Here is a 14,192-nt window from a genome sequence, read left to right on the forward strand (position 1 = left end):
AAGAACTTGCAGTTGTACCCAACAGCAGTCACAAAATCCTGAAAAATTCTGAAGCCTTTCATGGATAGCAGTGACAAAGGCAAAAATCTATAATAATATGTATGATCAAATGCTTTTGAAAGAAAGGGGTTTGTTTGGTTTTGTGCTAAAGAAACTTACTGAATTTATGTCAGTAGAGTAACAAAATGACCTCCTCCTGTATTAACAGCAATGCTTACTGAGAGTACATCCTTTATTTTAATTTTATTTCTGTTGAAAGGAAGAAGCAAGAAGTTCTGAGGGATTAGATAATAGTGAAAGATTTTTTCTTCCTCTTTAGATAAATATCTAGGGATCACAATTTTCTTTTAAATTGTATCTGAGAATGTTGGATGTATTTCTGAACTACTGTGTGAATTTCACTGCTATTACAACATGAATCTTTAATTTCCTATTTACAGCCAGTGCTGATTTCCCATACAATGGTCAAGCCATAGGAGATGGAGTTAACAGAAACTCTGCCATTATTGGAGGTAGGAAAAATGTACCCTTTTCTAAGATATTTAGCAGTATGACTGTGACTGAATTGCAGTTGGTAACATATTCAAGCTATTTGTGAACTGTGGGGAAACTGCACCCAAACGAAGTTAAATAGAAATTTGTTAAAGTCTGTTCAGGCACATTGTCCTAGTGAAATGGTTTGTTCTCACTTAGTTTGTCCCCTCAGATTTAGTTTTAACCAAATCAAGATACCGATATTCACATTCCACATATTAAGCATTCATGTGGGGAGCTACTTTGCAGTAGTTACTTATGTTAACAGGGTAATTAATTTATATGAAATGGCAAGGACACTTTTCCAGTTACACCAAATTCAACATGAATCTATGTCAAACACTATTTTCTCCACCCTTGACAAAAATCCTTCATGATCCTGCCTTGTTTTTTAGGGGCCAAGTTCTGCTATAACTTACATGCCGGAGAGTCCCATTCAGTGTGATAGGTGATGTTAAGTAATACCAGAATTGGAACTTTGAATTAGCATTCAACTGAAGATATTCTGGCCAGCTGCCTCCAGAAATAAGGATCCTGTTTAATTTTATGTACGCATGCAATTTTCTCTGCCACATCCTTTATTATGGAAGTGTTTTGCACCATAACTCTCCTGGGAGAACTTTGCCACTGCATCAAATTCTGAAGGCATATAAAAAAAAATTGTGAAGATCGGCCTAATAGCTTTCAGTCAGTTCTAAATGCATGTAAAATGGCATACTGGTGGTGGTTTTTGTTGTGTAAAGCAACACTGAGTATACCAGCACATACAGTCTAATGAAATTTTTTGTTTCTTTTCCCTGGCCCCCCTCAAGGGTCTATGTTTCCATATCCAGGTTTAGATTAGTTGCTTTAGTTTTCATTTGCTATGTTATTTTTCCTTTTTAATTTATATTTTCATTATTACTTAAAACTCTTCCTTAATACTTTGAAACCTTTACAATACTAGAAGGATAGCATTGCATTCCTCAGAAAAATTCAGGCCACACCTGAACAGCCTGGCTGTCCAATACATCACTTAACAAAAGTGGCATAACATAATTCTGGTTGATTACAAGATTTTTTTATCCTGAGAATTTTATAATGTCTTCATCCTGGAAGATCCTCATGCCTGCAGAAAGGGGCCAAAAAAGGAACAGTGCAGTTTCAGCACATAGTTACCTACACCTAAGAGGGTAAGATATATGAGACTTCTCCACAACAGGGCTGAACCCCAAATAGAAGATTGCAGGAGTATTAAGGATAGGTCTGATGATAAAGCAGTTACATCTGTAATTATGTGGAGCTAGTGCCTAGTGGCTGGAGTGAGCCAACAGTGAGCCAAGCCAATTTTCAAGGACATGTTGAGGGGGCTATGATAATAGGGCCATTGACTGGAAAGTATATATTAGTGGCTCTATCCTCAAGAGCTGCTCAGGCCATGACATGTCACCATTTCACCCCTGTGTTTTGGGAGCACTTGGCACCCTATGCCTCATGGTCAGCAAAGCTCACTAAGTAGGTACTAATGTTGAAGTTTACCTACGGGATGAAAGTCACTAGCAGACTCCACTCAGTGACATTTTGTATATAGCAAAAACTATATATAAGTATTAGAGTAGTGGAAACTAAGCAACTGTGGTGATGTTTAACTGCCCAGTTAGCTTCAGCTCAGCTCGGAGGAGTTGTGGGATCCTTTCTTTGTGTTTAAATCTGTAGATGTTCTCGCTAGTGGCATCTTTTCTTTCCTCCTCTGTGTAGGTGTCATTGCGGTGGTGATCTTCACCATCCTCTGCACCTTGGTGTTCCTGATCCGCTACATGTTTCGCCACAAGGGAACCTACCACACCAACGAGGCCAAAGGGGCAGAGTCAGCTGAGAGCGCCGACGCCGCCATCATGAACAATGACCCCAACTTCACGGAGACCATCGACGAGAGCAAGAAGGAATGGCTTATCTAAGCCCACAGGGGCAGGGCCTGGGGTGGGATACAAGCTGGGCCAGGGTGGGACTGGGATGACTCTTGCAGTGGGGAGAGAACACTGCGTCAGACGCTTGAGCACACGTACAGTAAAAAGATCAGCACAACTGGAGGAGCAAGTGACAGGAAAATACTATTGAGACTGGAGGGAAAAAAAAGAATATCTCAAGCATTTAAGAAAAAATACTTTTTAATATTTATTTACAGCAAATTGCCCCTTCTGTATCCAAACAACTACAACAAAGAGCAGTTTTGCAGCTTCAGCATTGGTTAAAATTTTCAGTAATACCTGTCTGTTTCTTTTTGTGTGTTTGGAGGTGTTTTGGATACCCGTGACAAGAAACAGGGCTGGTTTTTTACATGTTTTAAAAGCTGTTTAAAACGTGTGTAATTCTGTCCTGACAACAAGTGGCAGACCTTTCTTCCCAGCATTGTGTTCCTTCATGACTGGCCACTTCCCCGCAGGCTGCCCTCAGCCCTGCACCTTGACCATATCACCGTTCATTTTGGTGGCATTGAACCAGGGATTCAGGGCTGGGGGTGGGACAGGGGGGTGAGGATTAATGCAAATCTTACTCACCAGTTTTGAAAAGTGTCATCAGCCAGTGCCAACCCTGGCAGGATCCATCTTCTTGACCCAGGCACTTTTTTGATTGTGTAGAATTCTCATCAGCAGTGTACTGTTATTACGACTACTACTACCAGAGAAGATGATCATAAAGCACAGGAAGCTTTGGGGGGGTGGGGGTTATTATTATTATTTTGTTGGTCTCTGAGGGAGGATGATGCTGTGTGAGTCTGTAGACCTAGTCTGTTCCTGTGTCTTTGGCTATGACACTGGTGACCTGAGACACGTGCCAGTTTAAACTCAGCTCTGCCTGTGGTGTATTGGCGTATACTGTACTTAGGTGTAAGCATTGTAGTAGGGAATTAGAGCCAGACTTTGTTTGCTTATGTTTCTTTTTTATAGGCTGTCAGAAATATTAGTACAGCTCTAGTCAATGCATTTGAGCCCACAGGCTTCACATAATACTTCTTTTCCAACTCTAGCATAGCAATTTATTCTTTAAATCCTTTGTTTCAGTCCCTTTGCAAGGAAAGCCTCTGCTGGCAGTGTTCTGACAGGCAGGAAGGTGAGACAGAGGAGGCTTGGAAACTGCCCAGAGAGCACATGAGAAACACACAGTGCACAGTGGAGAGTTACTTTTCAGTACAGAGATTTACCTGAACTATTTTACTGTCTTTGTAAGGCATTTTTAAGAATAGCAAGGCCAATGCCAAGTGCAGCATTCCACCCCATGTCCCCTGTCAGACCAAGGAAGTTGTAGGTGTCACCTACAACTGAGAAGCGGGCAGGCAGCTTGTAGGAAAGGCAAAGGGGCAGCCTGAAGACCCAATATCCTTTGGCGGCAGTAACATAGCTCTAGCTTGCCTTCTATAGAGGAGTGTGGTTCTCCAGTGGTCTGATTTGATGGGCATGTAAGGCCTTAATGGGCAGATTTTGCAGTGGAACAGAATGAAGGAATGAATGTATTGCAGGACATTTGTTGTGTGCTAAAAGAACAGAAACTATACCAAGAATTTAGCTTCAAAAGTATTTATGCTCATGATGGTCCTAGTCTTGCTTTATCTTTAATATTGCTGGGTTTAGTATGCACAGATTTAATCCATTTTTCTGTACAATAAATATTTATTTTTCTCCCAAATCTGCAATCAGCTACACAGAGCAGTGCTGGCATCTTTAATTTCCTCATCTTTTGGGTTGTATCTTTCATTATTCTGGTCAATGTTTTAAAATGAAAAAAAAATCATGGAGGGGAAAAATATATTGGAGTCTTGCCAGACTAGAAATATTTATAAGCACAATTTGTCAGACAGACAAGGCCAGATGGTTCAGGTTTTAAGGATGATAGCCTAAAGACCTCTTCTGGATTCATTGAACATAGATATCAGAGCAAATCAAGCCCATTGATTTCTTCCATCTATGGATTTGGAATTAGCATACAGAAAAGTTGCCAGTTTCAAAAAACAATTTGTCTCTCAGGTAACATTATGTGGCAGAGGGGTTCAGGTATGCATAAAAATCACCTCTGTCACTCTTGTGCTCTGCAGTCTTTTGCCTTGCTTCCAGTTTTAACCTCTCCCTCTCTTGTGTTTAATCAAGTAAATGAGTTCCTATTCTTGTTTAATCTGGGTATAAGATAAATCTCCACCCCTTGGAGAGTATCAGCATGGCATGTATCTAGCCTGCACTACTAACTACTCAGCAAAATACATAGCAATCACAGATATCTTTGTAGGATTGAAAAAAACATTCTCTTTTCTACATTATTTTATGTTTAATTTGATTTTAGTGGTATTTTAGTCCACTCTGAAAAACATCCTTGCCTGCAACTTGAAGCTACCAAGAGAAGTGAATATAGCATCATCTGCATAGATTGGGATTCGGTTTGCAGCAAAAAGTTACTTACTAATCTGAACTTAATATGTGGGAGGAGGATCAGACTTATGTATCCTGAGAGATGAGTCTGCAGCTTCATGTAGGAGAGACAGACTTAGCAGCCACAGTGCAAATTTGCCAAATGCCTCAGCATGGTGCTAGAGGGGAAAGATGGCTCGATCTCTGTGCCTAACCAAGTGCCTGGTAAATCTAGGGACAGCTGTCTGGGTTATTGTAGTGAGGCCTTGACATCTCTTCACTGATTTTCTAAAAGATTACCAGCTAATCTCCCACAAACCTGTAAGCAAGAATTTTTGGAAAATTACCTTTGACCACTGCACAAGCAATAGTTGTAAATTAGTGTCTTAAATTTGAAAAACAGGTTTTAAATTTCTGAAATCAAGTTGCAAGCATCTGCATCTCTCCATTGACTGGACACCATGGACCTCTTTATGTGAAGTTCATTAGTGCTGTGTTAAAATGTTGATAATCTTCAATCTTGTCTTTGTTTTTGTGATACAGTCAATTTCATAACTACAGAAACACTTTTAATTATTAGAATTCTTGTTTCTTCTTAAACTGGACCTTAGACATGATATTGTAGACTAGCAGCTGGTCTCTGCATAGGCATTTGATGACTGTAGGTGAATTCCTGCCTATCTGCTTTGTATTTCATTTTTTAACATGGCATATATTTAATTATATGCAGTGGTCATTCAGCAGCCTAGCAGTGAAGCAGGAGCAGGCTCAGAGAAGTAGCTTGTGTATTTTGCTAGCACTATATCTATTCTGAGGATTTCTTCCTCTGCAAGCCTATTATTGAAGGTTGAAACAACATGCATAGTTTACTTCACACAGTCTTACTTCTGCCAAAAATCTATGTTGTCTAACAGTTACTATCCATACACCTGTAGTGGGAAAATCTGTTGGCAAGGAGAGTGGATCCTGCTTTTATAAAATTCTGTACTTTCCCCAAAGAATATTAAAATAATCAGTCTTTTATCACCTCTTTTTAGCTGCTTCACCTATTTGAACTGTGCAGAAAAATGTAGCTTCTTGTACTGGTTGGGGAGCCAGCGTGTCCCAGTTGTGTTTCTAAAAGGTTCATTCCTGATTCCATGGGAATCAATGGCAAAATTGCTGCCAGTAGTGTGGAGAGCAAGACTAGGCTAAAGACTAGGGCTCTCAGTGTTAGTGAAATAACGTAAGCAGTGTTTCAGATCCTCACTCACAACACATGCAGGCCACGAGGTAATGAATCGTGGAGCTCCAAAGAACCAAAACAGTGGAAAACTAATTTTGATGTCAACCCAGCCTCGAGGGGAAATCTGCAATCCAATCTGGCAGTTTTGAGTCAAGCCTTTCACACACTGCTTATTCCATACTTACTGATAGAAAATTCAGATGTATGAAATAGAAATATGTATCATTAATTGGTACTTGAGCATTTCTGCTTTGTATTTTTCTTGTCTTAGCATTGCCTATACCTTTTATATCTCTTCTAGCAGTTACCACTTTAAAGATATGGCAGCATTTTAATATCATGCTCTAGGTAGCATGATGTATGTGCAAAGATGGTCATCATAAATATGTCAGTAAGACTGCCAAAGCAGTGGTGTACACGTACAAGTTTATTGTAGTGATAAGAATTCAGTTTAAGAGTCTAGTAAATATGTTTTAATTAAAACAGTGTCCTTTAATGACAGATGCATCTAATTTCCAGGGTATCTGTTGAAATGTGAAGCTATCTCAGTTTGACAAGCAATAGATTTCTCCTTTGAATGATTTTACATTCCAGCAAGCATGGTGATCCTGAAAGGGTGTCATTTTTGAAAAGCAGAACCTAAATTCTGTTAATCAGGTTTCATTATCCATACTAGAGAAATGAAACAGAAACTTTGCCTTCTAAAAGCAACAGCATGTAAACTAGAATGAAAGAAGGACAACATGTATGTATGCCTAGTATCTTCTGTGAATGTTTTTCCCATTAACTAAAGTTCTATTAGAAACCAGATTGGTAAATAAAAAAAAAGAAAAAAAAAAAAGAAAGAAATGTGAAACAGTTTTAATTACCCTTATAGCTGCTTCCTTGTGCTTTATATGTTCTGATCATTGTCTATATTTTTTTCTTTCTCTAGTACCAGGAAATCAATTTGGAAAGAACAAAATCAAGTTGGAAAGGCCTCTTAAGAAAAGACCCACAGTACATGAAAAAAGGGACTTCAGAATGCAGTTATACCTAAGAAGAGAGGGTGCTAAAACCAGGGAAGATTTACTGAAGTGCAAATATGTTCCTCCTGCGTCAGGCAGCCCTGATTACCTGTTACAGAGGAGAATCTCAGGCAGTGTAAATCTGTACTTATTGAGGTGGGCTGAGGGTCTGAGAGTAGGGTTTTGGTAGAAATGAAATGACTGCCTTTCTGAGGTTTTTCCATTTTTGATCACTTTGCAGATAGCAGCAAGCAGTCTCCCATCAGTTCTGCTCACATTTGTTATTGCAGGCTCTGTGGCACTGCCAGCCTCACAAGTGTATTACACACTACAAATGGCTGCATGTAGGTTGTTTGCCTTCCTTTCCTACTGTAGCTCTGTCCTTTCCTTTATGAATGTGAGCCTTTTGTTGAAGTTGTCAAGAAAAATGTATGCCCAGCTCAACAGACTTGTGTCTGTTCCTTTATATAAACTACCTTATAAGGCTTTAAATTTTTTTATGATGTGAAGCATTTTATAAAAGAACTATGTTAAATGCACTTGAATGGGAAAGTGTGAAATCTAGGCAAGGAAGCATCAGTGCAACAACCACCCTAGTCAGAGGGGCTGTGCTTGTCCCAACTTGTTGCTCTGTCTACAGTGTGAATTGCCTTAACCACCAACCCAAAGCCCTGGCCCCATCCAAGACCTTACGTTACTTAGTGGAATATAATAGTGGCAAAGTCCTGTTGTGATGCCTTGCGACCATGTTTTGACTGTTTATTTGTACTGACTGTTGTAGCCCCTAGAAGGAGCGTCACGATTTCTACAGGAATATTTTTCATTTATAGAGGAAAGCTCCAGAACAAAGAGATGGGAATGAAGGTTCAAATTTAAAGCCCTTCTGATACTTGCACACTGTGTCACAGAGAAAAGTCTTTGCTTCTTGCTGTCACCACATGTCTCGCTGCAGCCAGAAGCGTGTGGGTGTGCACATGCACCTGTGAAATCTAAGGCTATTCAGGATGCGATGTCTACAGCTCTTGGGTAATTACTGCCATAATGTGGGTGGGTAAGATACCAAACTTGCTTCATATCCATGAGTCTGCAGTGCTAGCAAAATCACTCACTCCTGAAATTAGGTGCAATTTTGGAGATAAACTCAGACTTTGCCCTACAGTAGTAGGCACATATGGTACTTCAAATGAGAGCAGACTTGGACCTGGTTACCAAAAAGCATTTATTTAACAATCTGTAACAGCTTTTTTAACACATTATTTAACTCTGACTTCCACATGTAAGCAGACGTCTTCCTGAAGTACTATGCTCAAAGCCCTGATTATGCCAACAACTTAAGAACCAGGAAGAAAAGTGGCTGATTTGTGGCTTCTTTACCAAAGAAGTTTTTTTTAAAAAGTCATTTCATGTAAAAAAGAAAAGTTTGGTATCAACAGGTTCTTTCACAGAGAAGTGTTTCTTTGGGCTGGTTTTCTATTTTCAAAACATTGTGTGAGAAAATTTAAGCAATTATTCCACCTGATACAAAGCACAACCAGACTGCTTCTGTGAAAAGGTTCAGGTGAGATATACTCTGCAAATATACATAGAATCAAGTAACAAATTTAGTGCATCCCATTCTTTTGTGATGCAGCAGCTTCCAATAATGTCTACTTTTGCTCCCGCTGCTATTTTTTCCTTAATGGAAAAATATCTGGATTAAACAATAAAAGAGAAAAGTGCATACCCTTTGTTTTACTATAGATTAATGTTCTTGCTTGGTATGTAATAGAGTAATAGGGAGTAGCAAATGGTTATTTCTTCAGATTTGATAGCATTAATTCTGCTGCTTCCAAGGGTCAGAGATGTACTATCACTTTATTAATTATTAGAACGTAGAGGTATTTATACTGGTAATATTAAACAACTGGCATTCTGGATTCTAGCAAAGGGCTGCTCTAAGAAATTCTTATTTATTGAAAACCCATGTCAAGGTGGGTAGATGACATTTTCTGACAATTAAGAAAAGTGACTTACTGGAACGACACTAGAGCAGAAACCATTTGAGGGATGTTTAGCATGCTGAACAATAAACTATACCAGAAAGAGTTTCTTCTTACCTTCCAGTTAGGGATTTGGGGTAGGTAAAGTGCTGCAGCTAGTCATATATCACCATGCATGCATTGCCTTTTTGGCCAAAATATTTGAACTTCTCCCATCTTTCGCCTGCTTTAAAACAGACTGTTGCAAGAATACAGCTGAAGACATGAAACTTAAGCAAGCTGCTCTAGGCTGCTGGTGAGAGCACAGAATCACAAATCCCAAGCTTTTCTTCTACCTGCTGGTCTGTCCTTGCTTAGAAGACAATTCTCAGATGTGTTGCCACCTGTCCCCTGTTGTCCCCTTTCCCTCATTTCCAGAACCACAGAACAGCCCAGGTTGGAAGGGACCTTGAAAGACCTTCTGGTCCAGCCTTCCATGGAAAAGAGAGCCTAGATGAGATTATCTAGCATGCTGTCCAGTTGTGGTTTTTTCCCCACTGACTCCATTTTCAGGGCAGTAGGCTATCAACAGGCTCTTGTTTAAGACAGACTGAGAGTCACTGGAGCAAGTCAACAAACTCTTGAGTCAGCCAGAAAGCAATAACTTTGGATGACTCATGTCAGGTGGAAGCAGGCTTCATCTGGAAAATTTCCAGCCTAACAGCTCACCTACATGTAGTCATGGCTTTGGTTAGCAATGGAGCAACCAGCCAAATCTATGTATTATTTTTTTAAACCTATGTGGAGGTATGTAAGATAAATAAACTTGGCTGAAGGCATCCCCTGTAAGCTAATGTTTATTGTCTAAACTGCACATCCTCATGCTTGTAGTTCATGTATCACTGAAGGAGTCTGACCTTGGCATAGTTAATAAATCATTCACAAGCTGGCCCAACAGCCCTGTACTGCTTTCTCTTAAAAATCTCTTTTGAGTAAATGTTTAAAAAAAAATCCATGGTTTGCCATCACAATGCTCTGGCAGCAGTATCAGCAGCTAGTTGTAATTCACTTCTGTTATAAAATTAAGGTCTGTCTGCAGAGTTTTTTTGTGTGACTTGCACTAACGAGATATTTATCCATGAACATAAACTACTGCAACAGGGCGAGGTAGCAAAGAGAAATTCCCTTTGCTGCACACTCTGAAATACAAGTCCCTTTTGTTACATAGTTCCTGGTACAGGAGTAAGACCTTTGTACACATCTAATGTCTCCTTTCCAAATCCCCTACCCACCACTCCAAGGCCAGCATGGAAAGAAATTGGCTGACAGTTCTGGGGTTTTTTCCCATCTCTTCCTCTACTTTAGAAACATTCCCTCTTACTGATAAATTCATCACCTTTCACTGTCATCTTTAAACTCCTTCCCAGCAATGCTTGCTACTTTGACCAAGGTGAAGTCTCTCACCTTCCTAAAATGTGACTATTGTAGTGTGAGAGTTGTATGCCACTAAATTCCTGTCATCTGTTATATTTGCAGCTGGTTTTTATCTGTTTATAGTACTCAGTGACTGAAAGTAAAAGTTTGGTTTCTGCCATCTGCAACATTATTTTATAACTTGTTTGCCTTTGTTCCAAAATCACAGCACTGTCTGGCAAAAAGAGTCTGAAAACGAGGCAGCTGCACCTCATTCCATTAAGCATACTCACTTTCTTTTACTTGGTTCAAATTTTCCCAAGAGATATCAATACTAAAATAAATGTCTAGCAAAAGCCAGCTTCTGTTTTCCTTAGGGCCACAAGATGTCAGAATTAACCCTCAGCCATCCCTTTCCCTTGTGGTTTTGTGGCACATATACAAGGCCACTGATAGCCTCCAAAGGAGGACACAAAAATAGTGACATCATAAAAGTCTCGAGTGGTTTTAGTCCCTTGGAGTTTTAAATGTCCATCTCAACAGGGGCAACAAGTCAGCACTCCTACAGATTTCAGTTATTAGCACATCCAAGAAAGTTCTCAGCATTGGTTATTAAAGAATTTTATTTTCATTGGATCAGTATCTCAGAGAGGGAAAAAAATTACTTCTGTATTTGGAGTACTTGAGATATTATACTCACCCCGTTGCAACTCCTGCATTGTGTCTGATCTTTTGAAGCTCCAACTATTAAGATATGGGGTCAGTCACTTGAATAGAGAAGGTGAAGGCATCACTTGATTCCTATTAACTCTTTGAAACACAGGGAACTGGCTTTCCACAAGTCTGCTTTGTGTGGTCGATCTCACTCATACACTGGTAAGGAGGATCTTTTCTCTTGCTCTGCTCTTCAGTGGATCAAGACCCATCAGTGGGCTGGACAGGCGTCACATAAAATATCTCCGAGTCCAAGTGAACTGAACCATGTGTTGAGCAGCCTGAGTCCAGGGAGTTCCTCTGACACCACAGCATGATTTGGCACAATATTCCTGAAAGGCTTCAGCTCTTTGACAACCCTGCTACCCCATTTGACTAGGGCTAATTAACAGAAGCCTGCTGGAAATTATCTGTACTGACTTAATCCTACATGTGGAAGCCAACCCTAACTAAAAGCACTTCATTTCATGGGGATTAAATAGATTCCCCCCAACTACAGAGTGCTTGGGATGTGCTCAGTCTGAAGCTTCTTACTGACATATATAAATAGAGATATAGAGATAGATATTTTTATGGAGATGTTTTATAAGTGGCCTTTACTTTGTGCATGGTAATTATTGCCAAACTCTTGTTATTTAGGAGCTACAGAGTGGCTGGTTCTGCAGTTTAGAAAGCAACCAGCTGTCTCTGTTGCAAGGTGGACTTGGGGTACGGGCTTGGATTTTAATTTTTATTATTCAGCTGTAATTTGCATGGTTTGGATTTGGGTTTTGCCTCAGTATCTTTTTTTTTTTTTCCTTTCCTCATTGGTTCTCTGGCAGGGATGTATTGGGCTCAAGCAGGAACTTATTTCTGTCTTTTGAGAGATAGATTGAAGCCATCAGTGCCACATAACACTTCAGAAACACCTGCCTTGTGCAGCCCATGATGTTGATCAGTGTGAGGGCCTCAAAACACAGTTTCTTTAGCAAACTATTGGGGTTTTCACAGTTTAGTGAGGTGCTCCTATTTCTCTAGCTTCGCTTGGCAAGATAGCAAGCTAGCAACAGCTGGGCTATGGGTATAGCCTCATGAGCAGGAAAAGGGGTCAGCAGAGACTAGGACATGAATGAGGATTCAGAAGTAGATTCATAGACATAGCGGTAGCAAAAGACTTGTCAAAATTGCTACTGGGGAGGTCATTTTACTTCCTCTTTTCTTTTACTCCTTTTTTTTTTAAATACTCTCTGTTTGTATGCCACATCTGAGTAATGCATCTCTACCGGTCGGCCAGCTCTCAATAATCTGGGCTCTTGGTTAGACATAGAAATGCAGTTGTGCTTTCTTATTGATCTCGTTCCTGCTGCTGTGGAGCGGTCTGTACCCAGGAAAGGACCAGGGCCATTAGCTATTAGGAAAGCAAAACCAACCTCTCACCCCTTCCCTCCAAACCAGGTTGAAAGCCAATCCCAGGGTTATGTGCCTACAAAGCTGGCCCAATTTCCTGGTGGGTGAACCAAGACCTTGTCTGTTTGCAGTTATTCTAGTTCACAGGTTTCTTTCTTGAGCACAATTTTTCCAATGGGAAGCATAACCAGGATATGATGGTTACCCTATTTAAACAAAAATGTGTATATTAAAAAAAAAAAATCCTAATCTGAAAGTATAGTGTATCTGAGATTCCTCTGTTATAGACATTTAGTCTACAGATTTATGGCTACATTTGCTATGCTATGCTTGAATAAACATATAATTCATTGAAATACACAAAACCGATAAAAGTAATATGATCTCTTTAAGGAGAATAAACTGTTTGTAAATTTATAAAGAGTATAATCTGTTAGGCCTTATTTGAAGTATGTACTGTGGTTTGGTAAAAGTACAACATTAAAAGAGCCTTGCCAGATGAGGACTGTTTTTTTGTGTGTGCATATATGGTTGCTTTTGAACATTCAAAATCTTCATTTAACAAAAAAAAGCTCTACAGGCTGTGTGTATAAGAGCCTGAGATGACGTGCAGAGTGGTCTTCAGATTTCTCTGTAGAGTTGCTCCAGGGAGGCGACTGGTGAATCTCTTTTTCTGAATAATTTGGATCCAGTTTTGTTTGGAAGCAAAAGTGGCTGGTAGCACCACTGACTGGCTGGAGATTTTTAAAAGAGGATTTGATAAAATTAATTAATAGTAAGAATTCAGACTGACACTGACACTGCACATCCAACTGGTGTTTATTTAATGGGAGAAAGATCTAGGGAAGCTTTAGGCCCCTTCAGAGCAAGAGCTGGGGTGCCACAGGCTGCAGTCACTCAGCTCTTTCCCCACACACCCTGTACACATCTGTCCTGTTTGGATGGAGTGTATCCATCCCTGCCCGAGACATACCACGTGCATTTGGATAATGACTGGTATTGCTCATGAGGCTACTCATTAGGGGAATAGACATCCTAGAGGCTGCTCTTCCTGCAGGCATCCTCCTGCCTGGCTCCCGTGCAGACCAGCAACAACTTTGCAGTACAAAAAGCAGGACTAGGACTCCTGCTTCTCCTGCCAGTTTCCCTCTGCGTGCAGCCGAGTTGACATCCAGGGGTACTGAAGACATGCCAGTGCTGCCCACAGGACAGAAAACCATGCTCCTGTACCCATGAAGCGCTCAGTGCTTGCATTGACACAATGGCCTTCTGCCTCTTTGTGCAAGGTTTCTGGTTTTCCTAGTGAAAGATCTCAGCTGGCTCCTTATTGCAGGCAACTCTTCCTCCCCATGCTACTATGTGAGCCCTTACCTGCAACTCCGCAAGAGAAAAAAAGGTCTGCCTGGGGATTTGAGGGAAGAAGGAATCTCATTTCTGATAGCCCTCTGGTTTGTTAATTGAATCTCAGGAGCTGCCTTCAGCCTTTGAGTGATGTAGCCCATGGTAGGTCAGATCAAAGGTGCATCTCATGCCATAGCCTGGTTTTGTTGTGCCCAAAAGCAGATGCCTAGGGATGATA

The 14,192-nt window shown here is 40.3% G+C and overlaps 1 protein-coding gene across 1 annotated transcript in view; it reads left to right on the plus strand.

The window, feature by feature from the left end:
- Window positions 1-13,105, plus strand: part of CNTNAP2 (contactin associated protein 2) — a 1,269,587-nt gene extending 1,256,482 nt beyond the window's left edge. The window contains exons 23-24 of the mRNA XM_075054733.1: window positions 441-512; window positions 2,272-13,105. Of these exons, the coding sequence (XP_074910834.1) occupies window positions 441-512; window positions 2,272-2,471 (272 nt within the window). The 3' untranslated portion in view covers window positions 2,472-13,105. The remainder of the gene's footprint in view (window positions 1-440; window positions 513-2,271) is intronic.
- The last annotated feature ends 1,087 nt before the right edge of the window (window positions 13,106-14,192 follow it).

This window comes from Buteo buteo, chromosome 2 (genome assembly GCF_964188355.1).
Source record: "Buteo buteo chromosome 2, bButBut1.hap1.1, whole genome shotgun sequence".
Classification (NCBI taxonomy): Eukaryota; Metazoa; Chordata; class Aves; order Accipitriformes; family Accipitridae; genus Buteo; species Buteo buteo.